The sequence below is a fragment of the Phoca vitulina genome, unplaced genomic scaffold, assembly GCF_004348235.1.
Source record: "Phoca vitulina isolate PV1807 unplaced genomic scaffold, GSC_HSeal_1.0 scaffold22, whole genome shotgun sequence".
NCBI lineage: Eukaryota > Metazoa > Chordata > Mammalia > Carnivora > Phocidae > Phoca > Phoca vitulina.
In genome coordinates, this window is record NW_022589725.1 from 14,992,852 (window position 1) to 15,020,573 (window position 27,722).

General features: G+C 49.9%; 1 protein-coding gene across 1 annotated transcript; it reads left to right on the forward strand.

Annotated features, from left to right (window-relative positions):
* Positions 1 to 143: 143 nt before the first annotated feature.
* On the forward strand, positions 144 to 27,722 carry BPIFB4 (BPI fold containing family B member 4). The gene is made up of 16 exons (XM_032420047.1): positions 144 to 249; positions 1,064 to 1,126; positions 1,718 to 2,237; positions 3,167 to 3,271; positions 4,093 to 4,236; positions 7,059 to 7,122; positions 7,582 to 7,642; positions 8,770 to 8,861; positions 10,453 to 10,656; positions 12,189 to 12,242; positions 15,105 to 15,275; positions 17,484 to 17,551; positions 20,018 to 20,060; positions 21,765 to 21,828; positions 24,047 to 24,123; positions 27,370 to 27,722. The coding sequence occupies exons 1-16, from the start codon at positions 144 to 146 to the stop codon at positions 27,391 to 27,393; spliced, it is 1,860 nt and encodes a 619-aa protein (XP_032275938.1). The 3' UTR covers positions 27,394 to 27,722.

Sequence of the window (27,722 nt, forward strand, 5' to 3'; positions counted from 1 at the left end):
TCAGTACATCCCCTCCGCCTCAGTCTCAGGGTGCTAGTATGACTCTTGGCAGGGGGTGCCTAGCTCCGTCTGCTGGCCAGGGTGGTGACCCCCAGCCACAGCCCTCTGATGCACTGTCTCCTCAGCACAGAAGCTGCGCCAGCATGTGGACGGCCTGGTGTGTGGCTGTTCTGTCTGTGGCAGCTGTCTGTGGCACGCGCCAGGAGACAAACACTGTCCTCAGGGTTACCAAAGACGTGCTGAGCAACGGTGAGTCCAGGCCTGCAGGGGGTTAGCGGTGACATGGGGTGGGCAGGGCTGTCCAGCCAACTCTGAGGTTCTCAAGGACCCTCTTCGTCACTAGCAGATTCTGCATCAGGTGGATGGGTAAATTATTCCCCCTTCTGCTTTTGGCTACCATTTCCTGAGCATTTACTGTGTGCAAGGCAGCATGTTAAGGACTTTAGAGCCAAGGCAGTAGACAGCAGTGACTAAGAGCTTGGGGTCCTGGAGTCATCCTTCCTGGGGCTCAAATACTGACTGTGTGGACTTAAGTCCACAACTTGAGTTTTCTGAGCCTCAGTTTCCTTATCTGCAAAATCGATGTGATTTTGGCCCCATCGCGGATGACATATATGAGGATGAATGAGAAAGCCTTTTGAAAACTTAGCACAGTTCCTCGTACATGGGAGGCCCTCAAATGTAGGAGCTGTAATTATTCCTGCCTTTAATTCTTGGGACCTCATTTTTGTCAGCTGGCAAATGAAGACACTCCCTGCCCTGACTCCCGTCTAAGCAGGTTTATAAGCTCTGAAGTATGGAGCACTCAAAAGGGAGAATGAAGAAGAAAATCTTTCCAGGTTTGGTGAATGATGTGAAATCTAGTTAGAGTGAGAGCAGGTCAAGGTCAGCAGCTAGTGAGCTTGCTGGGATGTCAGGGCTGGATTGGTCTGGAGGTGTCTTCCCATTCGACCCTGACGTTTTACCACTAGGAAGAATGGCCCAGAGAGCCGAGCAGTGCTCCAGCGGTGGTACCCGGGGGCTGTGGGAGAAAGCCCTGACTGGTACCCTTGCTTCTCTGCAGCCATTTCCAGAACCCTACAGCAGAGTGATGCTCTCCGCTCAGCCCTGAGAGAGGTGCCCATGGGTAAAGCTGGTGGTGATGGTGGCGGACCGCTCCTGGGGGGTCTGCTTGGTGGAAATGGAGGTGGAGGTGGTGGAGGCGGTGGTCTTCTGGGGGGCCTGCTTGGTGGTGGGGGTGGAGGGGGTGGTAGTGACCTGTTGGGTGGAGTTGGGGGAGGCTTATTGGGTGGTGGTAGCAGCAGTGGTGGGGGGCTCCTGGGTGGTAGTGGTGGGGGGCTCCTGGGTGGTGGAGGCAGCAGTGGTGGGGGGCTGTTAGGTGGCAGTGGCAGTGGGCTGTTGGGTGGCGGAGGCAGCAGGGGTGGGGGGCTGCTGGGTGGCAGTGGTGGGGGGCTACTCGGTGGTGGTGGTAGGGGTGGTGGTCTTCTGGGGGGCCTGCTTGGTGGTAGGGGTGGAGGGGGTGAAGATGACCTGTTAGGGGGAGTTGGGGGGGGTTTATTGGGTGGTGGAGGCAGCAGTGGTGGGGGGCTTTTGGGAGGCAGTGGTGGTGGTCTGCTGGGTGGCAGTGGTGGTGGTCTCTTGGGTGGTGGTGGTGGTGGTCTTTTGGGCGGTGGCCGACACCATTACAATGACTACAGAAGCGCTGAATTCTCCCGAGGTGTCGGTGGCGTTCCCTACAACGATTTCCATGTCCGAGAGCGCCCCCCAAAATATACCAATGGCGACCGGCTTGGCGGTAATTACAAGTATGGTCACATCGAGACCAATGACAACACCGCTCAGCTGGGGGGCAAATACAGATACGGTGAGATCCTTGAGTCAGATGGAAGCAACAGGGACCTCCGAAATGGCGACTACCGCAATGCCGTGAATGCATATGGCAGCCCCAGGGGCCATGGGCGGTACAGGTCAGACGAAGTTGCAGCAGCCGTGGGCAGGCTTCACCGGAGAGAGCTGCGGCCTGGAGAGATCCCACCCGGTGTAGCCACTGGGGCACTGGGCCCAGGTGGTTTGCTGGGCACTGGGGGCATGCTGGCAGCCGATGGCATCCTGTCGGGCCAAGGTGGCCTGCTCGGCGGAGGTGGTCTCCTTGGCGATGGAGGACTTCTTGGAGGAGGTGGAGTCCTGGGCATCCTCGGCGAGGGTGGCATCCTCAGCACCGTGCAGGGCATCACCGGGTAAGGAGGGGCCAGGCTCTCCCTATCAAGCCCAGATGATGAACCTACAAGCTGGGTGATCACACCCAAGGGCCTGGAGTTCAAGGCTTGGCCTCAGGACTGGAGGTCTTGAGAGCCCCAAGTTGTATGGCTTGGGGGCCTTGTCCTTAAGCAGTCCTGAATGTGAGTCTCAACTCACCTTTTTATATATGTGTGTGACTCTGGGCCACACTTTTCATCGCTCTGAGTCTTGATTTCCTCATCTGTGGAAGGGTCATAGTCACAGGATGGAAAATACCCAAGGATTTAAAACTACACATATAGAGTAATTTCAGCTGTGCCCAGTCTCCTCCTCATATTCACTATCTAATTCAACAAATACTTAGCGCTCCTCCTACGTGCAGGCCACTGTGTTGGCACTGAGCACGCGGCCACATGGTTAGCCAAAAGACACGTCTCTTGTCCTCATAGAGCTTGCAGGCTGATGGGGTATATGGGCTTTCATAAAGACGCCTGAAAATAATCATACAGTTATAACACCAGCAAGCAGTTCATGGGGGAAATAGGGATGTGTATAATGGGGGAGGTCAGGGAAGGCTTCCTGGAGGAAGAGAGTCTTAATCTGAAATCTGAGACTATGTAGGAAGGAAGCAGGCAAGGAGGGGCAGGGACAATAGAGGGAATGGCGTCTTTACAAGAAAAAAAAAATCCAAAGGAAATACCTGGAAATGCAAACAGTGCGTCTCCAGCCAATAGGAGGGTGGGTCATGGCATTTTTTCTCTTTCACTTCTCTGTGTTCTCCCAGTTCTACCCACAAACCTCAGGTCTCTTTAGGGCCAGGAGGAATGAACGCAGCACAGAGAAGGGGGTGGTGTGAGACGGGGCACTCCTGGCGAGGGGTGGCAGGCAGTGGGGCTGACCGTCATCTCACCACCCCGGTCCTATGCAGGCTACGCATAGCGGAGTTGACCCTCCCCCGGGTGTCCGTGAGGCTCCTGCCTGGTGTGGGTGTCTACCTGAGCTTGTATACCCGCGTGGCCGTCAACGGAAAGAGGTATGTACCCTCAGCCCTGGAGGGGCCCCCATCGCCCTATGTCCTGGCTGGGAGATCGTGGGCAGGTCATTTCCCCTCTCTGTACCTCAGCCTCTTTGTCCATAATTTGGGGGGAATAATAAGACCTAATGTGTTACCAGTACGTGGCTTATACTTTTGGGCTCAGGTCATCTTGTGGTCCCCGTCAGCCGTGAAGGTAGCCTGCATGGTTGTTAAGCTCTGGGAGGCTGGAGACAGGTGACAGCCTGGGTTTGAATCCTGACTCTCTTTAAAGCTGTGTGACCTCGGGTCAGCCCCTTCATGTCACTGAGCCTTAGTGTCTTCTCCTGCAATGGACATAAAGACACCTCCTTTTCCAGGTGGCTGTGGCCACAGGCGAGGGAAGGCAAGCAAATGTCTCCCTGAAGAGTGCCTGCCACAAAGTAGTGCTTATCCGAGAACCTCACAGAGTGGACTTTGGTGTTGATTTCTCCCCATGGGATGAGATCATGTCTACAAAGCTAGGTCAATAGGTAGTCACCTTGGAAACCAGAATTTATGTATAGAGTTCATTTACTGACCCCTGTTCCTAGCCTTTGAAGGAAGCTCTCATAGACTAAGGAAGAGATAGAATTTGTTCACATATGTAGAGGGACCAGGGAAGCCTTCTGGTTTGAGACCCCTGAAGATGAGCAAGGAGCATAATAGATGCACAAAAGAAAGAGGCAGGGACAGCAAGGACAGAGGCCAAGGTGCAAGGTGCTGCATAGAACTGAATGAAGCTGAGCTGCCTGGCAGTCGAGGTTGACTCACAGTCTCACCAGCCCCATGATCTCCTCCAGTCTCATTGGCTTCCTGGACATCGCTGTGGAAGTGAACATCACTGCCAAGGTCCGGCTGACCATGGACCGCACAGGCTACCCTAGGCTAGTTATTGAGCGATGTGACACCCTCCTGGGGGGTATCAAAGTCAAGCTGCTTCGAGGGTGAGTACCAGCGGGCAGTGGAGTGCCTTAGGGGATGGTGCAGTGGTCTGTCTTTGACAAATCATATGGTTACGAATAAAGACTCTAGAAGAAGCCCACAGTTCAAACCTCAGCTCCACTATTCCTTGCTGTGTGACTTTGAGCAACTCTGTTGCCCTCTCTGTGCTCCAGCTTCTTTGTCTGTGGAATGGGGGTAATTGTTTTCCCTTTGGAATTGAGATAATGAATGCAAAACACTTAGTACAGAATCTGGTACATTTTAAGAGTTTTCTGAATATATGTCTAGCAGGAGTTTTGTGTCTCTTGGAGCCCTAACTCATGGGGAAATTTCCCAGTGGGTTCTGTCCAATGCAACCTTGGTTAGGGGTTGAGTTTTTTCTGTTATGCCCTCCTCATAAAGTGGCCAAGTCCCCATACTCTGTCCAGAGAGGTTTCAAGTGTCCGTGTATTGGGTACGCTGTCCCCAGGTGATGGTCTTGGATGAGGGCACATCAGGGCAGCTCAGCGCTGAGTCCTCTTCTCTTCACTCCCTGGCCCTCATCATGGGAAATGATTCTTTGGCTTCTCTCTTCGAGACCTCTGACCCCCTACTCCTTCCCCTCCTGTGTTATCAATGTTTTCTCCCTATCACTCTAGTGCTCCTCCTACCTAGACTTTTTTTTTAAAAGATTTTATTTATTTATTTGAGAGAGAGACAACGAGAGAGAATACATGAGAGGGGGGAAGGGTCAGAGGGAGAAACAGACTCCCTGCTCAGCAGGGAGCCTGACGCGGGGCTTGATCCCAGGACTCCAGGATCATGACCTGAGCCGAAGGCAGTCGCCCAACCAACTGAGCCACCCAGGCGCCCCATCTACCTAGACTTTAAAAGTAGAAAAACTCATTGTACCACTTGAACTAGAGAATTTCTGATTCATGTGAGCTTCTCTGAGTCTTTGTTTCTGCTCTAGGGTAGGTAAGGACAGAGAAAATGGGCCCCTGATATTTTGGTGAGGAGAGGAGGTGGAGACCCAGAAACCTCACAGATTTTTACATTCACATTTTCACTAGGAAATATATTTGGTAATACATGGTTCAAAATATAAAAAAAATAGGGGCGCCTGGGCGGCTCAGTTGGTTGAGCGTCTGACTCTTGATTTCGGCTCAGGTCATGATCTCAGGGTGATGAGATTGAGCCCTGCATTGGGCTATGCACTCAGCGGGGAGTCTGCTAGAGAGTCTCTTTCTCTCTCTCTCTCTGTCCCTTTCCTGCTCTCTCTGTCTAAAATAAATAAATAAATCTTTAAAAATATATGTAAAAAAATTAAAAGGCACAGACTGAAGAGCCCTCTTCCCACCCTGCTTCCCATCGGCCCCTCCCCAGCAAGCTCACTGTGCTTCTTTCTTGATTCTCCTTCCAATTCCTTTCTACAAATGAAGCAAACATGAATGTGGATTCTCATTCCCAACCCTCCTTTTAACACAAATGGGCACATCCTATAAACACCATTTTGCACTTTGTCTATTTGGAGATTTTTCTGTATTTGAACATTGAGAGTTTCCTTGTTGTTTTTACGGCCATGTACTATTCCACTGTCTGGACAAACCACCATGAATTTGTCTAGTCCCCTGGGGTGGGGACATGGCAATCTGCCTAATCTTCTGCTCTGACAAACAGGTTACAATGAATAACCGTTTATATACATTTTAAACGTGGGTTGATGTATCTGCCAGATAATTTCCCAGAAAGAGAAAACAGTCTGTGCCCTGAATGTACACAGATTAAATTCAGATGATCCCCCCCCCCCCCCCCACAGACACACACACGCACCCATGCATGGGTAAACGTGCAGGTGCATTCTCAAGGGCCTTACCCTCCAAGGAGAATTGGAACCAAGACAAGGCCCTTCAAGGTGTGCATCCATTTGAAAAGGAGACCAAAATGCATAGTGGAATGTTCTAATTAGGACAGGATCTCAAGAAATTCTTTGCTCTGTCAAACCGGCAGGCATTGGACGGTCAGTTACGACGTGGGTGGACACAGGGAGTGTTCAGTGGGGGCAGAGACGGATGGATTTTAACTGTCCGTGACACTTTGTATTAGGATAGCCATGTTTCACTCACCTTCTCGTCACTGAGGGGCCTCGGGAAACATATGCTTGCCTTACAAGTCTGTCTGTCCATCTATATGTCTTGTCTATGCATCAACACCGTGATCTCCTCTCCTCCTCAACTAACTGGTTAGGACAGTTAGTTTACAGCTGGTGACGGACTTAGAACTCGCTCTGGACCACTTCTCCGGACCCGTTTCTTTGTAGAACCGATCACATGTCCCAAGATTTTCAACAACAACAACGCATTTCCTCTTGCGGACCACATGAGCACATTTTGCTGACCAGTGTTTCTCCTCCCCTCCCTCCCACAAACATTAATTGAGCACCTACTATGCACCAGACACTGTGCTAGGTGCTTGGATCAAGTAATACATTCATTTCCCTTTAGGAAGACAGCACAAAGCGGCAGCAAGCAGCCCACTGAGGGGCAGATGAGCAGGAGGGAATGACTTTTGCACCATAAATCGGGCCTGGCCCATTGCAGAGTTCAAGGAGCATTTGTTTGTTGGATGGATGAATGGATAGATGGATGGATGGATGGACAGACGAGTGAATGTTGAATGAAAAGCCAAGCGATTTGCCAGGGTCGCCTGTCCAGTCAGGTCCAGCCACTGTCCTTCTGGCTTTCAGAACAATTTCCCAGTTCTCGCTGTTCAGGGCCTGGCCAGGGACCCCAAGTGTGGACAAGCTTGGTGAGCTCCCTCCTCCCCTCCACTCCTCTCTCTGCAGGCTTCTCCCCAACCTCGTGGACAACTTAGTGAACCGAGTGCTGGCCAACGTCCTCCCTGACTTGGTAAGAACCCATCCCGGGATGGGAAGCTAGAAGCACAGACTTTCCCCAGACTGAGGGACCACAGTCCAGCCTCCATCCCTGTGGGCATGCAGGTGACCCAGAGGGACGGAGGGAGCCAGAGGGCTGGGACATGTTCTTGGGGGTCTGGGGAGGACCTGGAGGACCATGGAGGGACAGATTAGTGAAGCGATAAGGAAGTGGAGCTTAAGAGTCACACAGTTCTGGTTTGAATCCCAGCTCGGGCACTTCCGAGCTGCGTGACAATCATATCCCCTCTTTGAGTCTTGGTTTTCCCAGCTATAAAATGGGGATTAGGAGAGAGCCTTCCCCATAGGGTTGTGGGGAGGACCGTACCGGCACAGAGCAAGCAGGCAGGAAATGTTAGCTATTGTCAGTATTCGTGCTCCCCTCCCCAACCCTAGCCCCATCACTGGAACCTCATGCCGTCTTCCCTTACAGCTCTGCCCCATCGTGGACGTGGTGCTGGGTCTTGTCAACGACCAGCTGGGTCTCGTGGACTGTAAGTCCTTCCTGCTTTGCTTCATTCAGCCAACATCTGCCAGCCCTGATCTGGGCCCAGCCATGGAAGGCACTGGGGACATAGCATGTCTGGGAGGAGGGTCCAGTGTGGTGGGGGCACACCCAATCAGGCCCTCAGAGTGCAGTGCAGCTGATGCCACAAGAGAGAGGCTACCTGGAAAAAAAAAAAAAAAAGAGAGAGGCTACCTGGCCAGACATCCCCCCGGAGGAAGGAGCCTCCCACCTGGCCCCGGAGGCTCAGGCTCTGGACTGGGACAGGGAGGCTGGGTTTGAGTCCTGGCTCTGCCCTGACACCGGTGTGGACTTGGAAAGACTTTCCAGGTTCCTCATCTCTACAGTGGGGGGTTGGCTTCATCCCGCAGAGGGATTGGAGAGTGAAGAGCACGAGACACCATGGAGACTGTCCGGGTCCTCAGAACCAGGCTCCAACACCACCCCATGATCCAAGATTTCTGAGTGAACATTCCTGAAGGCAAACCTGCCCCATATAGTCGTGCAGTTCACGCACAGCATGTTCCAGGGATCTCCTTTCATACAGACCACAACATAATGGAGACACCTGACTTATGAGGGGCTATAGTTTCTATAGCCATACAGCGCAGCCCTCTGGGGTGGCAGTCCCATCTCTCGAGACCCCAAGCAGTTTGAGGATGGCTTTCCCAGACAGGTAAAGTTCTCTCCCTTTGTGGCCAGGAACAAGGGAGGAAGAGCCCAGATGATGGGGCTATTGGTCACAAGCAGTCAGGGAAGTCCACGCTTCAACTAAGCACCACATCGTGGAACCTTAAACCTTCTTCCCTGGTCACAGTACTTCACAGTTTACAAAGCTTATCGATATCCAGACTCTCATGGACCCCACAGTATAGTCCAAGGAGTTATATTAAGCCTATTTTACAGAGGAGGGAACTGGAGTTCAGAGAGGTGCAGTGTCTTGCCTAAGGTCACACAGCAAGGAAGAGGCAGAGCTGGAATTTGAACCCAGAACTCTGGCTCTTTTCATGCTGTCTGGATCTGGAGCCTTGCTGCTCTGCCTGCTTTGGGGCACAAGGAGGGAAGGCATCTCGGAAGGTCAAGGGGACTCCCCGTGACCCCCACCTTTGCCTGCAGCTCTGGTTCCTCTGGGGATATTGGGAAGTGTCCAGTATACCTTCTCCAGCCTCCCGCTTGTGACTGGGGAATTCCTGGAGCTGGACCTCAATGTGAGTGCCGGGGCCTCGGGGCAAGGGGAGGTGGGCAGGGGTGTGAGCGCCAGACCCATGGGCTTCTACTCAATGTCTGCGAAGCAACGTTTGAACAGGACCCTCTTTTGATGACTTGAGGACCTTCTAGGAGCCACATCAGAAAACACAATCACAGCCAACACTTACAAGTGCTTACTGCTTTCCAGGCACATTCTGAGTGTTTGATGTGGATTAACTCAGTCTATCCTCACAGCAACCATATGATATAATAAGGTGAACTCTTATTGAGGAAACGGAGGCACAGAAGTTAAGCCACTTGCCCAAGGTCACACAGCGAATAAATGTGAGCCTGGGATCTAAACCCAAGCAGTCTACCTTCTGCTACTAGGACTTGGGTTTCCTGGAGGAATGAATCCGGCCGGTAGCGTGCTGATAAGCGCTAGCAGCCGGCAATCCGTGATTAAAAAAAAAAAAAAAGTCCTGATTCGTAGCATTTGCTGATTTGCATGGTCTAAATACTGCCACCATGGCCCATTTTAAGCTACCAACTTGATATCACTGAATGAAGAGTCGGGAAGACAAGCGTAGAATGTCACAAGAGCGCTTATGAGCTGGCGTGAGCTGGTTCTGGGACACCACCGAATCCGGCCCCTAACTGCACGGGGCACACGCATGCGTGCTCCCCCTGGGCTGTACCAACCCCCCGCCCCCCGCCCAATGCTCCATCAGATACAGAGCTGCAGGTGCACACCCAAGCTGCCACAGACAGAGCCTACTTGTGCACACATATGGGCACACCTAGTCTATTCATAAACAATAGCCATCCAAGAGATATTTGTTGGTCACCTGCTGTTTGCCAGACTCTGGCCTGGGGCTGGAGATGCATTGGTGAACAAGGTAAGATCTCTGCCTCAATGGAGCTTACAATCTATTGGAGGGGATAGGCCGTCCAAGAGTCACTCAAACAAAGACACAAAGATCGTGAAAGAGGGTCCCAGGATATCAGAGCCTGAAGCAAGGAGATACGATGTACCCAGGAAGGTCATGGAGGGCTTCATGGAGGGAGTGACACTTAAGCTGAGACCTGCCAGATAAGTGGGCCATAACAAGAGAAGAGTATGGGGGAGGGAACAGGGTGTGGGAAGGTGCCACGGTGGGGGTCATGAGATGGTGGTGGGGCCTGACCCTGTCAGTAGGGACAGAGTAACTCTCCATGAGGTGGAGAAGTCCCCGGTGCAGACCACGCAGCATCTGCCAACCGTGGAAAGGTGTCTGGTCTTTAGAGTGTAGATACGCCATGGCATTTTGCAGATCCATAAACATGCTGACTTGTTCTGGCAGGATGGAGTGGGGAAGAATCTATGTCACACATGTATTGAAAGCAAAAGATGGATGTAAGGGGTCATAAAGTGAGAACTGCAAGAGGTTACATTCCATCACAAATGAAGGAGAGCTGGGGGCCATAAAAGAAAGGATAACTCAGTCCCAGTGGACTTAATCGAGGAAGGCTGCCTGGCGGCAGATTCAGGACCTCACCCAGTCTCAGCCTCCTCCTCCACTCATCTCCCTGTACCCCTCCCTGTGACCCCTTTCCTCTCTGCTTCCCCAGACTCTGGTTGGGGAGGCTGGAGGAGAGCTCATTGACTATCCACTGGGGCGGCCAGCTGTGTCTCCCAGACAAAAGATGCCAGACTTGCCCCCCATGGGCGACAACACCAATTCACAACTGGCCATTTCTGCCGACTTCCTGGGCTCAGTGTTGGCCCTCCTGCAGAAGCAGGGGGCACTGGATATCGACATCACCGACGGCATGGTGAGTCATGGCCCCATCGAGAGGTGGGCTGGGCTGGGCAACAAAGAGCTCCCCACTGATCCTGTCTAGTCCCCACTGACTTGGGAAGATTGCTTTAAAGCAAGAACAGTAGTAGACAGTCCTTCCCCCACTCATTTCCCACTCACGGACATGTATTGATTATGTCAGTGTTTACCAAAGCCTGGTGCCTATAGGGTATTTTAGGTGACTCACAGCCAGGGCATGAAATAACATCAAATCATATTCAGTTCTATTTAATTTTATGCCAGTCCTTTTTTAAAAGCATGATATATATTCCTATGTATGTATACCAGTATAAATGCTTAGAATCCTTTTACTTGGTAAACATTGATATTAAAAAACTAAATCATACATAAGAATAAGGTATGATCCAGAGTAATTTTCTTTCCAAACCTTTTCTTGTGAAAATTGCAAGCCTTCAGAAAAGTTACAAAATAACACAATTAATGCCCAAATATCCTTCACCCAGATTCATCAGTTAATATTTTGCCATATTTGCTTCATGTATACCAATCCACCCATCCATCTGCTTACTCACCCATCTACTCATCCATACATCCATCGTTCTATCCTTCTTTCCTTCCATCCAACTTTCTGTCCATCCAACCATCCTTCCATCTATCTATCTATCCATCCATCTATCCATCCATCCATCCATCTACCCATCCATCCTTCTATCTATCCATCTTCTCATCCGTCCATCCTTCCATTCATCTATCTATCTAACCTATCTATCATCTACTTAGCTAGCTAGCTATTGTTGAACAATTTAAGTTTTTGGAAACATGACATTTCACTCCATAAATTTATGTCTATCTGCTAAGAATAAGATGTTCTAAAAAAAAAAAAAAACCACCATATGAATTGTGTCCTTCTTGGTTCCATCAAGAGGAAAGTCTCCATTTAGTGCCAGTATATAGTTAACCCTCTCTTGCACTTTTAAGTATCCTCTTTTTAACTCAGGGAGAACAGAACTCATACCCATAGCCCTCCACAGACAATGATATCCAAGCAGAATGTAATGGCATTATTTTGTTTTTATTGTATTTACTTTTCCAGTTGCCATTTCTTTCTGTCAAATGGTACTGGCTTTCCATTTTTTAGTATTTGAGGTTTTCAAAAGCAAGTCAATTGAAAGAAAACATTAAGTAAATAATAGTACAGGCTGTTCAAAGATATGGCAGAATTATGCATTTAGTGGACACTGAGTTATGCACATGGACTCACTGATGCTCACCTTGTTTTAGTCAAGAATTACATTTAGAGGAGAAAGAGTCAGGTCTGTGGTGAGCTTAAGTGGCTGGCCCTGTCCACTTAACCACAAAACAGCTACCGTGATCAGTATGGTGGTTGCTGTTGGACGGGCAGGGCCCCCCAAGTGGTCTTTAAAGAGAAGAAGAGGCCCCCCACTGGTTGTCTTAGGGTGTGTAGGAGTTTAATCACTGTGTTAGCAACTCCCATCTGTCCCCATAACCTCAGGGACTCACATGACCCTTCTTCTTGTCCTGCAGTTTGAAGAGCTTCCTCCTCTTACCACGTCCACGCTGGGAGCTCTGATTCCCAAGGTATGTAAGGCAGAAGTGTCCCCTTGTCTTCAGCGCTGCCCTCCTTCTAACTGTCCCAGGAACTGGGTCAGAAGGGGAGACACTCAACACTAGGGTGGGGTGACCTGACACCCTCCTTAGGAGTGCAGTGGCAAAGTGTGTTATCCAAATCCTTATGAGAGAGGGAGATGGAGGGTTGAGGTGGAAAGGCCCTGAGCTCTAGCAGTAGACTGGCCTGCACAGGTCTAATCCTGGCCTGGCTACTTCGTTGCTGTGTGTCTTCAGGCAAGAGTCTTAACATCTCTGAGCCTTAGCTTCCTTATCTGTCAAAAAAGGATGCTAACTCCCACTCCACAGCTTCATCTAAGAGAGTAAGGATGATGAAGGTGATAATTCATGTAAAGATGCTGACACAGAGCACATGCAGGTGGAGGGTGGCTTAGATGGGAAGAGCCAGGTTTCTGGAGCAGACAAACATGATTTTGAACTCTAGCTCAGCATGTCTCAACCATGCTACCGTAGGCAAATTACTTCTCACTGGCCCTCAGTTTTCTCATCTGGAAAAAAAGGATAACAACTCCCACTTCACTGTGTGGCTGAGAACCTGGGATCTGAACGTAGGCACAGAGTAGGCATTTGATAAATGTTCACTGTTATTGTTCTTGTTAATAGTAACAAAACCTTTTTTAAAAGGGGGGGGAGCAAGTGGGACTCTTGTCAGGTTAGTAGTTAGGTACAGTGGGAACAAAGGTCTTTCTGATCCCAGTTCCTGTCCCAGCGCGGGTCCCAAGCCTGTTACCCTGTCCCTGGAAGCAAAGAGTTTCTTACATAGTAAGTGTCATGCAGGTACGAAGGATTGCTGTAACCTACAACCATTTTAGACATTTCTCTTCTACCTGTTCTGCTTCTGGTTGTAATTCAGAGGCAGGAAGGGAGACCCAACTCAACAAATGGTCACTATCGCCCTCGTGTGGTTGGAAGCTGAAAGGCAGAGCACCATTATCTAACGTCCAGAATGGTGGCTGCTCTGGGAGGCAGGGAGAGCCCTCAGTCAACTGGACCTTTTATTTATTGGGCCACTTCTTATGTGCACTGCACTTTACAGCTTATGAAAGAAATTTAAGAGTGCACTCTTTTATTTGGTTTTAATTACCCTCCCTCCCCCGCATTAATGGGGCCAGAAGAGAGGAGCAATCCATTTTACAGACAGGGAAACAGAGGCTCAGAGAAGTCACACAACGAGCAAGTGGCAGAGCTGGGCTAGAGCAGAGACTCAGGCCTTGAAATGGGGCTGGGTCTGCAGCAGGGGGAGGATTCAGGCTGGACACAGAGGAATGTCTCCTGGAGACCCAGGTTGGGGTGGAGTATCAGAGTGGGGAGGGGCATCCCGGGTCTCCTGCTGCTGTGGGGAGAGTTTGAGGGGGACTCTCCACGTCCCTGCGAAGGAAGGTGTTGCTAATTGTTGGAGACTGTGTATGTTGGGGTAGGTCCCTCCAGCTATCCTGAAAATCCCTTTGTGAAAAGCCAATTCACCAAGTCATTGATTTGTCAAAAGCCAGATTGCCAAAGGGTGAATCCACTAAGTGGTCATTTGGCTGAATTTACTAGATTTGCCAATAGACCCAGTTTGTTCAAAAGAATTTCACCTTGGGGCGCCTGGGTGGCTCAGTCGGTTGAGCGACTGCCTTCTGTCCGCTCAGGTCATGATCCTGGAGTCCTGGGATCAAGTCCCACGTCAGGCTCCCTTCTCAGTGGGGTTTCTGCTTCTCCCTTTGACCCTTCCCCCTCTCGTGCTCTCTCACTCTCTCTCTCTCAAATAAATAAATAAAATCTTTAAAAAAAAAAAAGAATTTCACCTTGAATGTGTTCAAGAAAATAAACAGAGCCTTCTCAGGACCAGAATCCACACTGCTGCATTGCACATGGAAGTTTCCATTTACATGGAATTCTTTTCAAAGTAACTTTGTCGTTTTTCCCATATATTTATGTTCATTTAATATATTTAAGAAAAGTGTTCCTTAGGGGCACCTGGCTGGCTCAGTCAGAAGAGTGTGTGACTCTTGATCTTGGGGTCATGAGTTGGAGCCCCACGTTGGGTGTAGAGATTACTTAAAAATAAAATCTTAAAAAAAAATAAAGAAGAAAGAAGAGTGTTCCTTAAAATAAATTTTTTGGTAAAACAGTTATTTAGCAAATATGGGAACTGATTGCTTGATGAATTGTCCCTGTAGCTGATTAGCTTTTGGGGAGTCCATTTGCAGCAAACAGGCTCCGATTCCTCCCACCGTGTGTCTCCAGAGACCCCAGCCAATCCAGGTAGGCTGTGCCTCGCTCTGGGACTTCACTGTGAAGCCCCTTAAACTGTGAACTTTCTCATTCCAGGTGGGGCATCCAGAGGCAGCAGGAGGGGAGGGAGGCCTGGGCTTCTGAGTAACATAGACCTGGGCTGGAACCTTAGCTCTCCTGCCGGCCATAGACAATTTGCTCGAGCCTCAGGTTTTTTTTAATCTGTAACATGGGGAAAAAATACCCCATGGAGTTGTTACGATGATTTGATGCAATCGTGAATGTCCAGACGAACCCATCTTGCTCAGCAGCAGGTTCTGAGCATTTCCGGACATCAGGCATTGAGCTTTGCTGTCACCCCCACATTTAATTCTTCCAGTAACCTTACATGAGAGGCTTGGAGAGGGCAGCCCCCTGCCCAAACCCAGCAGCAGGTCAGAGCCCCTGCATGTGGTTTGTAGGGCTCGAGAGATGTTGTTGGATCTGAGGGTGCCCAGTCTGAGACCCTGGGCCATGTGTTTAGAGGTTGGCTGATGCCCCACTGGGCACCCCCACCCCCCAGGGCTCCACTTACTCTGGCCTGGTGTCCACCCCCAGGTGTTCCAGCAGTACCCTGAGTCCCGCCCACTCACCATCAGGATCCAGGTGCCGAACCCACCTTCAGTGACGCTACAGAAGGACAAGGCACTGGTGAAGGTGTTCGCCACTTCTGAGGTCATGGTCTCCCAGCCCAATGACGTCGAGACCACTATCTGCCTCATCGATGTGGTGAGTATCTGGGGCGGGGGGAGCGTCATGTGATCTTCTGGAGTCCCCAGACCCCTTCAAACCCCCATGGGACCAACCATAGTGACTACTAGCCAAACATGGGGCCAGATGATCTGATTCAAATCCAGTCTTCAGCACTTCTAGCTATGTGACCTTGGGTGGATCACTCCCTCTCTCTGGGCTTGATTTTCTCCTCTACTTTATGGGGATAGCAGCGGGGCATTAGTAAGATGCTCAGAGCAGTACCTGGCCTACCGTAAGGGCTCCTTCACAGGTTGTAGAGCACGGTGTGGCAATTCATGCATTCAGTGATTTGTTTTGAGCATCTACTCTGGGTTATGCTTTCTACTAGATGCTGGAGAAAGGGGAAACAAGGCAGATGGTACTGGTTCTCAAGTCCCTGGGACCCAGCAGGAGACAGATACAAATACAATTTCCAGTTATTTCATAGAGAAGAATCCTCTTAAAATCATGTGGCTCCTTTTCTCAAAACTTCTCCTTTCAATCTTGAAACAAGAGCCAATCCACTAACAATGACCCACAAAGTTCTTCTAGATCATCCCCTGGTTACCTTTCAACTCCTCGCTCTTTCGCTCTTTTACTCTTTCACCAACGTGCCAGGTGGAGTTCCACCCCAGGGCCTTTGCATATGCTGTTTCCGCTGCTGCTTGGAATACTCTTTCTCCAGGTGTCTGCATGACTCACTTTCTCATTTCCTTTAGGTCTCTGCTCAAATGCCACCTCCCCAGAGAGGTCTTCCCAAGACCACCTGTCTAAAATATCCCCATCCCTGGCCTCCCTCTCTCTCTCAGCCTTAACCTGACACTGTACAATGCATTTGTTAGTTTACTGCTGGGCAGAGATGCACATTGTCTTCTTCACTACAGGATCCTCAGAGCCTAGCACAGGGTCCTGCACATAGTAGGTACTCAGTAAATATTTGTTGAAGCAATGTGCTGTGTTAAATGCCATTTCCCCCTTGGTGGTTAAAACTTTAGATTCAGACACTTGGGGTTCTGTCCCATCTGCTGTGTCTTCTCAGGCTCTCCTCCCAGGATTCAAGAACAACTGAGACACCTCTAATCCAGGAAGTGGGTATTCTCGGCTAGAGCATGCCAAGCCATGGTGTGTTGGGGGTCCTTTCTGGGCATCATCAGATGACAGATTAAAAGGGCTGGTTCTCACCCAGGGAGTGGAGATGATTGCCCCTCATTGGTTGGTCCCTACTCTGTGGAAATTTTCCATCAACAGCCCAAATGCTGTATGATCTAGCTCAGAGCCCTGCCATGAAGCCCCAGTGCCCCCAGGATGCAGCCATGACTTCTCTCCAGCCTGCTAGCCCTGCCTGGTCTGGCCCCTTCTCACTCCAGTCATCTGTGGTCCTCTTACCTCCTTACTCTCTGGCCTTCTCTCTTCCCTCTAATGCTAACCTCTTTCCTGCCCCGGGGCTTTTGCACATACCCTTCCCACTGCCTGGATCACTCTCACACCCTCTTTTTCACCTGGCCAAATCCTATATACCCTTCAGGCATCAGTTCGTGAATGGATGGGATGATTATGCACACCCATGCGGGTCCCTGCCATACACACCCAGAGCATCCAGTCCTTCATCATCCCAATTAATCACCTGAATGTGTTGGAGCTTCTTTTTTTTTCATAAGACCAATTTATTTTATTTTATTTTATTTTATTTTATTTTATTTGGTGTGGGAAGCAGGGAAGCAAAAAGGAACATTCCTATAACCAGGCTTCTGCTGGAGAGGGGTTGAGTCTGGACCTTTCATGCCCTCTGCTGGGGGTGGGGGTGGGGCAGTTGCACATTGATGATGCCCAACCCCATCTGCAGTGGCTCATTTGGAGCAGCTTCCTAGGCTGCAGGCCACCCGCCCCCCGCCCCGAGACAGCTCAGACACCCGCACCAGCCAAGCAATCCCTGCTCCCTGCGACAGTGTCTTTCTGAGGGAAGTTCACTCGGCCCTTAAGCAACACACTTGTCAGCGAACATAGGCAATTTATTACTCCCAACCCCCCTCTCCAGAGCGGGAATATCCATTATATAGGGAGCGTTACTGGGGTCTCAGTTCGTAAAAGGAGATTTGACCAAGACCTCGGGGGACAGACAACCTGTGTTAATGCAGCACCTAGCTGGCGCCTGGCACACACAGCCCGTCCCGCAGCGGCACCTCATTGTCACCCCCTTTCCTCCAGGACACAGAACTCTTGGCCATGTTTTCCGTGGAGGGAGATAAGCTCATGATCGACGCCAAGCTGGACAAGTAAGGGGGTTTGCGGACTCGGGCTCCTGCCGCTCAGAAGGGCCTCTTTGGTGCTGCCGTGACTGGGGCCAGCTCCTGAAGGGACGCCTGGGAGGACACCGGAGGTCCCCTCGCACGGCTGTCAGGGCTGGGTAAATCCCGGAGGCTGCAGGGGTGAAACCGGGCTGTGACTGCCAAGGGCCCTGGCACGAGCTGGGCAGGGTGGGTGATGCCGTGAGCTTCAGAGAAAGGACCTACTGCCAACAACAACTACAATGTCAACAATAATAACAACGATGGGTGTGATGAGGATGTGCCCGGCTTTGCACTAGGTATCTGTATGCATGATCTTGTTTAGCCTTGCAATGGCCGTGCGGGGTCAGGGCTATTATTCTCCCATCTTAAAGAGGAGACAACTAGGGCTTAGAGAGGAGGTGTACTGACTCAGGCGCACCGAGGGTACAGAGAGGGGCTCCGGGCCAGCCCAGGTCTGTCTGGCCCAGAGCTGCATCATCCATTACAAGCGCAGTCTCCGGAGCCAAGCAGTATGCGTTCAAATCCTAACATGACCACTGACGGCCGTGTGACATAGGCCAGGTGACTCTGCCTCTCTGAAACTCAGTTTTCTCATCTGAAAACGGGGATAATAGTCCCTACCTCGTAGGACTCATGAGAACAGCTGTTATTTGTTGGATGTTCTCTATGTGCCAGGCATTGAGCTAAGCCCTAAGTGTGTCTCCATTCATTTCATTCCTGACGTCAGCCTATGGCAGTAAGTACAATTATCATTCCTACTTCAAGATAAATGAGATTGTATGTAAAATTGTCAGCACGTGCCTAGTTCGTTGTAAGTTGTTCTTCTTACGGCAAATATTTATCAAGCCCAACAATGGGAATTACTCGGAATAGGACACGAATCAGAGCCATCCAAGAGTCTCTAAGGCGGCGATGCTTGACCTGAGGCCTGGATGAGGAGAAGGGGCCAGTGGAGGAGGGCACAGTTCAGGCAGCGAGAGCAGCGCAGGACAGAGCTCAGGTGCTGTGGATGGAGTGACCGAGGGGGAAGGAGGGGAGGGAGTGGAAGTCGGCAATAAAACACGACTGAAGCAGTCTTCTCCCCTGAGAAGGCTCACTGGTTTCTGTGCTGCCGGATGCACAAGGGCTCCAACCGTCTGGCCCAGGGCAAGTCTGGTCCGGCCTCTCTCAGGTAGGGCTGTCGGTCTGCAGGTGACATTCAGGCACAGTGAGACCGAGACCCTCAGGGTGCAGAGACCTCAAACCCTGGTCTCGGGCCCCCTCCTCAGAATAGCGCGGCGGCCAAGAGTGCATCTCAGGGCATGAGTCCTGGGCTCTGTCTCCTGAGCTCTGTAGCCACGGCGAGGTCCCCTGGAGCCTCAGGTTCCGCTCCCAGAGGGTCACGAAAGGATTGAGCGAGGTGGGGACGATTGCTCCTGGGTGCGTGGCACGCACCCTGTACGAGGCACAGGCTCGCTTGGATTGCTCATTTAGTCCTTGCAGCCGCCCACTTTGCAGAGGAGGAAACCGAGGCAGAGAGAGGGTAAGTACTTGGCCAAGGACCCACAGCCAGTAGGTGTCACAGCTATGATCTGAGCCTTACGTACAGCAGTCCCTCCTGATCCATGGGCAGTAAGTTCCAGGACCCCCCAGTGGATGCCTGAAAGCGCAGCTGGTACCACAAGCCAGCTGCATTGGGCTTGCCCAGCTCGCATACCTGTGGTAGCATTTACTTTATAAGCTAGGCACAGGGAGAGACTAACAACAGCAGCTCATAAGTAAGATACAACTATTGTAAAAATAGACTGTACTAAAAGTTATGTGAATGTCATCTCTCTCAAAATACTGTACTATACTCACCCTTCTTTTTTTTTTTTAAGATTTTACTTATTTATTTATTTGAGAGAGAGAGAGCACAGGCTGGGGTGGGAGCAGAGGGAGAGGGACAAGCAGGCTCCATGCTCAGTGCAGAGCCCGACGCGGGGCTCGATCTCACCACCCTGACATCATGACCTCAGCCAGAATCCTGAGTCGGACGCTTAACTGACAGAGCCACCCAGGCATCTCTATACTCACCTTTCTTCTTGTGATGATGTGAGATGAAAAAATGCCCACGTAATGAGATGAAGTCAGGTGAATGTGACGGAATGTCAGGATACTATTGACCTTCCCATCATAGACCAGAAGGGGGCTCCTCTCTTCCCGACTGCAGCTGAGCGCGGATCCCTGAGCCCACAGACAACGAAACCTGGGGGCTACCGTGTATGGTATAAAAGCTCGAGCACCATGTCTAGTACATAGTTGGTGCTCACTACGTGGAGCTCAACACTGTTCTTATTAACTGCCCCCGGGGGTCAAGAGAGGTCTTTGTGAGGATGTTGGTGGAGGGGCTTCTGAGAGTTCATTGCAATACAACCCCTTATGATTCTCAGGCAATCACTATTTCTAACTGGCTGTTTGCTTTCTTGGCAGGACTCACCTCAACCTCAGAACCTCAAACGTAGGCAACTTTGATGTAAGTATTAAGCTCAGCCCCCAGGGCAAGATCCTCTGGGAATGGCATCCCCGTGTGGCTGGCTGGGGCCCAGGGAGTTGGGGAATGCCAAAGCATTGACATCATCTCTGTCAGGCCTCCGTTCCAGGTGGGGAAACGGAGGCCCAAAAAGCCAGGGAGGGGCTAGGTACAGGTTCCCAGCTCCGACTCTGCCTGTGAGGCCGTCCCATTTTAACTGACTACTCCCATGGAGGCCACTTGGCCCAAATCCCTCCACTCCGGGGTGGGGAGGCGCTAGGTGCAGCCATGTCCTACAGGACCCCTGCCTTTCTGGATTGGGTGGGGGGAGGTTGGCTTTGCCACTGACTCCCATGTAATCTTGAGCAACTCCAACCCACTCTGAGCCTCCGCAAATAGGTTTGGATTTATTCCTAGCCACCACTTTACCACCACGCTCTGGAACTCTGCCTTTCTAATCTGAGATGCTCAGATTCTAGGGTTTGGTCCTGTTTCCTCGTTTCTTTGCTGATTATTGGGTCCCCCCACACCACCAAAGTCTGCAGAAATGCCCCTCTTTTCTTTTACAAATTGACGACTAAACAGATGCCCGCTTTTCCGAGCAAGATGGGGTGAGATTTCCACATGCGCAGAGATACTCAGATCACCCACGGAGTTGCCTCTTTCTGAGTTTTTGCAAACCCCAGCCTCTCCAACCCATGGAGTGGTGTCACCAGCTTCATTTCATGGATGGAGAAACTGGGGCCCGGGGATGAGCAGTGACCTGCCTCGCAGCTGCTTGGGCCACAGCTGGGACCAGAACCGAAATCTCCGGACTCCAAGCAGAAGCAGCAGCTCACAGAGTGTGAAATTAGAGAACAGTTCTGGGATAGCAGAGCCGGGCACAGGGCACCAAATTAAGCTTTTTTTTTTTTTTTAAACAAATTTCTCTCATTTAATCCTCAAAACAAACTTATGATTTGGGCACAATTATTAGCCCATTTTCCACATAAGGCAGCCAAATGCAGAGAAGTTGGTCGATGTGTCCAAGGTCACGGTGCTGGGATAAAAGTCCCGTGCGCTTGTCACGGTCCTACCATGTGGTTCTACACCAAGGCAGGTACTTTACATAGAGGAGTTTATGTTTGGCTTTTACAACCACTGTACGAGGGAAGGGTTATTCATGCCTATTTTCAGATGTGGAAACCAAGGCTTAGAGATGTTCAGAGCGCGCACACATGAAAAGTCTCAAGGCCGGGCATTTCACCTGATCTGCCCGTAACCCTCACTGCCTCCTTGCAAGCGGGGCTTGCTGGCCCATTTTACAGCTGAGGAAGCTGAGGGTCCTGAGTGCTGAGGGAGACTTCCCAGAGGCCCACAGAGACTAAGCTGGGACGGGAACCCGGAGTGTTGGCGACACAACCCCAGGGCCTTGCGGGACGCCACCATAGACTACGGGCCCTGGGCCTCCCCCAGTCCCAGCCTCACCATGAGCCTTGGACCAGCACGGGCCCTGCTCTGGGCCTCAGTCTCCCTAACTGCAGAGACAGCAAGCAGACAGATATGCTTCACGCCTGTCCAACTCGGTGGTTCTCGAGTCACGGCAGCTCCCAGATTCTCCCAGAGCTGTTCTGCGTCTTCCTCTTGGGCCACAGGGTAGGGCCTCAAGGAGCCCTTGGGGATCCGAGTGAACCCCTGCCAAGGTTGAGTTCTCCTTCTTCCCTGCAGGTTGGCCTCTTGGAGGTGCTGGTGGGGAAGATCTTTGACCTGGCGTTTCTGCCCGCCATGAACGGTGAGAGTTACGCCCATGCCTCTGCAGGGGTGTGTGGCTGAGGGGCCTGGAGGCTGCTGGTTTGCTGGGCGTATTTGACACACAGCCATTCTGCCTCAACTGTATTTCTGAGAACTTCACCCTAAGCTTATATACTTAACCCTCTGAAGGCAAATGTTGCCCCGAGGGTCCATCAACTTCCTTATTTGCTGCTTCTGCTGTGTTCTCCTTCTCCTTCTTCTTCCTCTCTTCCCCCTCCTTCTTCCTTATTTGGCTGATTGTTTTGTTTTTCTGATTATCTATGTAAAATTCTGATTACATATGAATATTATATGTGTGTAAGTTTTAGAAAGTCCAGAACAGTTTAAAAAGTAACATCTCACCTCCCAGAGGCACTTAATCTCAACACCTGGTTATAGGTCCTTCTAAATTCTTTTTTCTCCATTAAAAAAAAAAAGTCCAAGATATTTCCTGATTTTTTTTTGTGTGTGTTTATTTTTAGTTGTGGTAAAATACACATCACATGAAATTTACCTGCTTAACCATTTTCAGGTGCAAATTTAGTATTGGTAGGTATATTCACATTATTATGGCCCTGATTGATTTTTATTTTTTCTTTATTTTTAATGTTTTTTTTGCACTTGATTGAAACTGGTTTCTCTTCTTTTTCTTTTTATTGACATATAATGTATCATTTGTTTTAAGGGTACAGTTCTGTGATTCATCAGTCTTACACAACACACAGTGCTCACATGTTGTCCTGATTGATTTTTAATCATGCATTTAATTTTACTTATACGGGGACTATGTGAATAATTATCGTTGTAAAAAGTTCGATCAGTAGAGATAAAGCTAAAGTTGCTCTTACTGATCTCCCAGCCTCCTAACCCAGACTCTGCCCCCTAGGCAACCACATTATCAGTGAGGGTTTTCCCGCTTCATAGAACGAAGGAACAGAGCATGATTCCTCCTCTCTGCGGTGCCTCGGGGACATTATCAGGAAGTTATCTGAACTGTGGGGCCACTGGAGGCTGGGAGAGCTGAACCCCCCCCCATTGTAACCTCGTCCTTAAGGCCTCCACCAAACCTGGCCCCACCCTCCCTCTTCCCACTTCCCCCTGGTGGAGGAGAGGATGGAGAGGGACTGCTATCAGCTCTACCAGCCGGGGTTCATTTGGGGTGCTCTCCATGTCCAACAGACCTTTATTCTGGAAACTGTCACCAGAAGAGGCTGAATCGCAATCCCAGGAAGGCCCTGGTCACCAAGGTCGTGCACGTTCCCTGGTGGGAGAGGAGGATGTCAGGAGCGAGGCTGGGCTGGGCTGACTTTTGAGGCAAGAGGTGGAGACTCTCGCCCGGGCTTGGTCACTAAGAGGTGGTGTGAACTTGGCAGCAAGTCCCTCATTCTCACTTTACCATTCTCAAAAGTGAGAGGCTGGATTAGGACCATGATTCTCAAAGTGGGTTCCATGAAAAATTAGTCCTACGGGATACCCTTAAGAAGAGGGATTCATGGCCAAGCAAGTTTGGGAAATTCTGAATATACTGCCCTAGGGTAGATTCACCATGTCCTTAGCTCTCTGAAAAGTCCTGCTGGAGGCAGAAAATCTGTTTAACTCCACTTAATCCAGTTCCCCCACCTACCCTTTCATCCATCCATTCCTTCCTTCCTTCCTTCCTCCCTTCTTTCCCAGAACATGAGTCAGCATGAATCTACTTAAGTTCTGACAATCTAAAAGCAAACAGTACATCCCACCGTGGTCACCTGTTGGGACTCCATGTGCATCCTTCCATGCCTCCATTCAGCGAACATCTGTCCTCTCCTCTGTGCCCAGCCCAGGGCTGGGTGATGCTGGGGACACAGTCCTGGCCTGCAAAAAACTGACACTCTGGGTAGAGGTGACAGATGGAGAAAGAGAGAATTCATATTCTCTGATTTTTGTAATGGTGGGGGTGGTTCAAGGGAGGGCAGGAGCCAAAGGTTTCTTGGCCTGGGCTGGGGGAAGCCTCACAGAAGAGATGACATCCAAACAGAGTCTCGGGGGAGTCTCAGAACTCAGCAGGCAGGCAAGGCTGAGGGCGTGTGCTCTGGGCAGGAGCACCTGCTCAGACAAAGGCCTAGAGATGGAACAGAAATGGCTGGTCTCCTTGAAAATCTTGGTGGCCTCCTATAAGGCTGATGCCTCTAAGCCACACTCACTCTGCCTGACCGTTTTGGTGGTGGTGTTTCTTTTCACAGCCGTGCTGGGCTCTGGCGTCCCTCTCCCCAAAATCCTCAACATCGACTTCAGCAATGCAGACATCGACGTTTTGGAGGTAAGGGGAGAAGAACTCTGTTCTGCCCTTTGTTCCATGCCCAGGAGTTGGGAGGAGGAAGAGAAGGGAGGGGAAAGGTAGGGCAATGGAGGCCTCTTCCTTCAAAGGATGGGGCTGAGGGAACAAGAAACAAAGCTGAAGAATCCGTCAATGAAGCTCTCTTCATCCACCATCTCATTTCGTCCCCAGGACAGATGTTATTGTCCCCATCTTGCAGATGGGAATACTGAGGCTCAGAGCTGTAAGGGGCTCACCCACAGTAGAAGTGCGATGTAGTTCACTGGAAAAACTTTTATTGAGCACCTATTGAGTGCCAGATGATGTGCAAGGGGGTGGGGAATACAGCAGTGAATAAAACGGACAATCCTGGTCCCGGAATATCTCTCCCAGCCAGGGGGACAATGGGCCTTTGGATAGATATTCCTGAAATAACTGCTAATTATAATCATGGCAGGTGCCTTGAAATTCAGTTGCAGGAGGCCTTTTTGCCATGGTAAAAGCCACATATGCTCATTAACTGAAATTTGAAAAATACAGAAAAGATTAAACAAACGCATTTATCCTCTTAGATACATTTGCAACCTAGAAATGACCACTTAGAGCATTCTACTGGTTTTCATTCCAATCGTTCTGGAGTTTTATTTTTATTTATTTATTTATTTATTTATTTATTTATTTATTTTAAAGATTTTATTTATTTATTTGAGAGAGAGAGAATGAGAGACAGAGAGCATGAGAGGGAGGAGGGTCAGAGGGAGAAGCAGACTCCCTGCCGAGCAGGGAGCCTGATGCGGGACTCGATCCCGAGACTCCAGGATCATGACTTGAGCCGAAGGCAGTCGCTTAACCAACTGAGCCACCCAGGCGCCCCTGGAGTTTTATTTTTAAACATGACTTTGCTCAGTAGGGCCTGGGTTCCAATCCTGAAGGCAGTCGCTTAACCAACTGAGCCACCCAGGCGTCCCTGGAGTTTTATTTTTAAACATGACTTTGCTCAGTAGGGCCTGGGTTCCAATCCTGATTCTGCCAGTATCCAGCTGGGTGACCCTGGGCAAGTCACTTAACGTCTCTGAGGCTCAGTTTTCACCTCTGTAAAAGGGGCTAATCATAGCACCTCTCCTCAGGGCTGCTTTTAGAATAAAGTGAGAGTCTAAGTGTAAAGTGCCTTATACTTAGTATAAGGGGAGGCCACTTGCCCAAGGTCACCCAGCTAGTGAGAAGTAGGTTTTGTACTGGTGTAACGGACATAGCTCCAACCATGGTTCTTGACTGGGGCTGTACTGCAAGCCCCCTCCCCAGCCTAAGGGCCTTTTTAAAATTAGTGGGGATGATTTTTTTCTTTCCTAAATAATCATACTTGAGTATTTCACATCAAAATACATATTATTGTATTATAAATTACTTACCTTTTATTTCTTCTTTATATTCCAGCAAGGGATATAAGTAGGTTATATAGATTATGAATTTCATTTCAGAATAGTAAAGGAGATAGCACAAATACCTGTGATACAATGTAAACTGGAGTGCTGGGTCTGAAAGGCGCAGGACCACTGATTTAAAGAGAAAACCAGCTTTGGAGTGCCTGGCTGGCTCAGGGGGTAGAGCATGTGACTTCTGATCTTGGGGTCGTGAGTTTGAGCCCCACATTGGGTGTAGAGATTACTTAAATAAATAAACTTAAAAAAAAAAAAAGATCCAGTCCAGACTTGGTCTTGTACAACCTCTGTAAATGGTAGCTACTTCTTCTCCTCTTTCTTCTTCTTTTTAAAGATTTATTTCTTTATTTTAGAGAGAGTGTGCGGGTATGGGGGGAGAGGCAGAAGGAGAGAGAGTCTCAAGCCGACTGCCCGCTGAGCACAGAGCCTGACACAGGGCTCATCTCATGACCCTGAGATCATGACCTGAGCCGAAACCAAAAGTCAGGCGCTCAACCAACTAAGCAACCCAGGCGCCTTCTCCTTCTTCTTCTCCCTCTTCCCCCCCTCCCCTCCTCCTCCTCTTCTTCTTCTTGTTATTATTGTTATTATTATATGGGTCTAGCCTTTTATTTTAACTTTTTCATTTTAAAACAATTTTAGACTTACAGAAGAGTTGCAAAAATAGTACAGAGAGTATGAGAATACTCTTCACTCAATTTCCCCTAATGTTAGCATCTTATATAACCAGAGTATAATGATCAAAACCAGGAAGTTCACATTGATAGAAAACTATTAACTAATCTACAGATCTTCCTCAACGGTTTTCCCACTGCTGTCCTTGGTCTGGTTCAGGATCCAGGATCCCACTTTGCACTTGGTTGTCAATCCAAATCTGGAATGGTGTCCTCCAACGTGTGACAGTTGCTAAATTCTTGTGTTTTATGATCTTGACATTTCTGATGAGTCTGGCCCATTGTATGGGATGTCTTACAGTTTGGATCTGACCGATATTCTCTCACGATGAGATTGAGGTTACGTATTTTTGGCAAGAATGCCACGGGAGTGATGCTGTGTCCTCAGTGCACCGTATTGGGGGGGGGGGGCACGCAATGTCAGTGTCTTATTCCTGGGGATATTGACTCTGATCATGAGGTGAAGGTGGTCCCTCTCAGTTTCCCTGCTGTTGGTTAACTTACTATTTTTCCCATTGTAACTAATAAATATCTCATGAGGAGATACTTGGAGATGACCACCCACATACCTTATTTCTCATTACACTTTCTCCCACTCATTTTGGCATTCTTTAATGGTTCTTGTCTGCAAGAGTTATTACTGTGGTGTTTGCCTCATGGAGACTTTCCATTTCGATCATTCCTTCCACATTTATTAGTTGAAATTGAAAGGAGGAAGAGCCATCCTTTCTCCTCCATTAATTTATTTACCCAATTATTTATATCAGTACAGACTTATGGGTACTTATTTTGTTCCATGGGTTAAAGCTATTATTTACTTTGCTGTAGATATTTTGAGTTAGGAAAATTCGATTTTGGAAGAATGTGGACAGAGGCTCAAGCTTGTTTCTCTTATTTGGGGGAAGAAGGAGATGAGGGGCAGGAAGTGAAGTGTCTTGCCCAAGGTCCCCTGTACAGGGCAAGCTAATGACATGGCCAAGATGCTCCTCGGGCCCCTTTAATCCCAATAAACCCCCACTGTTCGCAGTTGCTCCTTCCCAGAAATGTGCCTTGCCCAGTCCTCAGGCAGGTGACTGCTGAGGTTGTAAGCAGAAGCCATCTCCCCCACTAACTGGGTTCTCTGTTCTGACTCCAAGGACCTCCTGGTGCTGAGTGCCTGAAGGACGGAGGCAGGGATGCTGCTGCAGCCCCGGAGGAAGCCAGAACTCGCCCGGGAAAGGCTCTGCTAACACAGTCTCCAGCCCTGAGTCCCTTCAGCCCCCTACGACAGGTTCCTCCCCAGCTTCCCAACCCTCTTCCCACCTGCCCCCTCCCCCAAGAAAGGAACCAGCCAGAGACTCTTTTGGCAAACAGTGCCGGCCACGGTCAGTCCTACGGTCAGCCCCCGCGTTGGGAAGGAGGTCACCTGGAGGATCGGGTCCTCTTAGACTCCATGCCAAACCCCACACTGCGCACTTTACACTTTCAATAAAAGATTCCAATTCCCCTG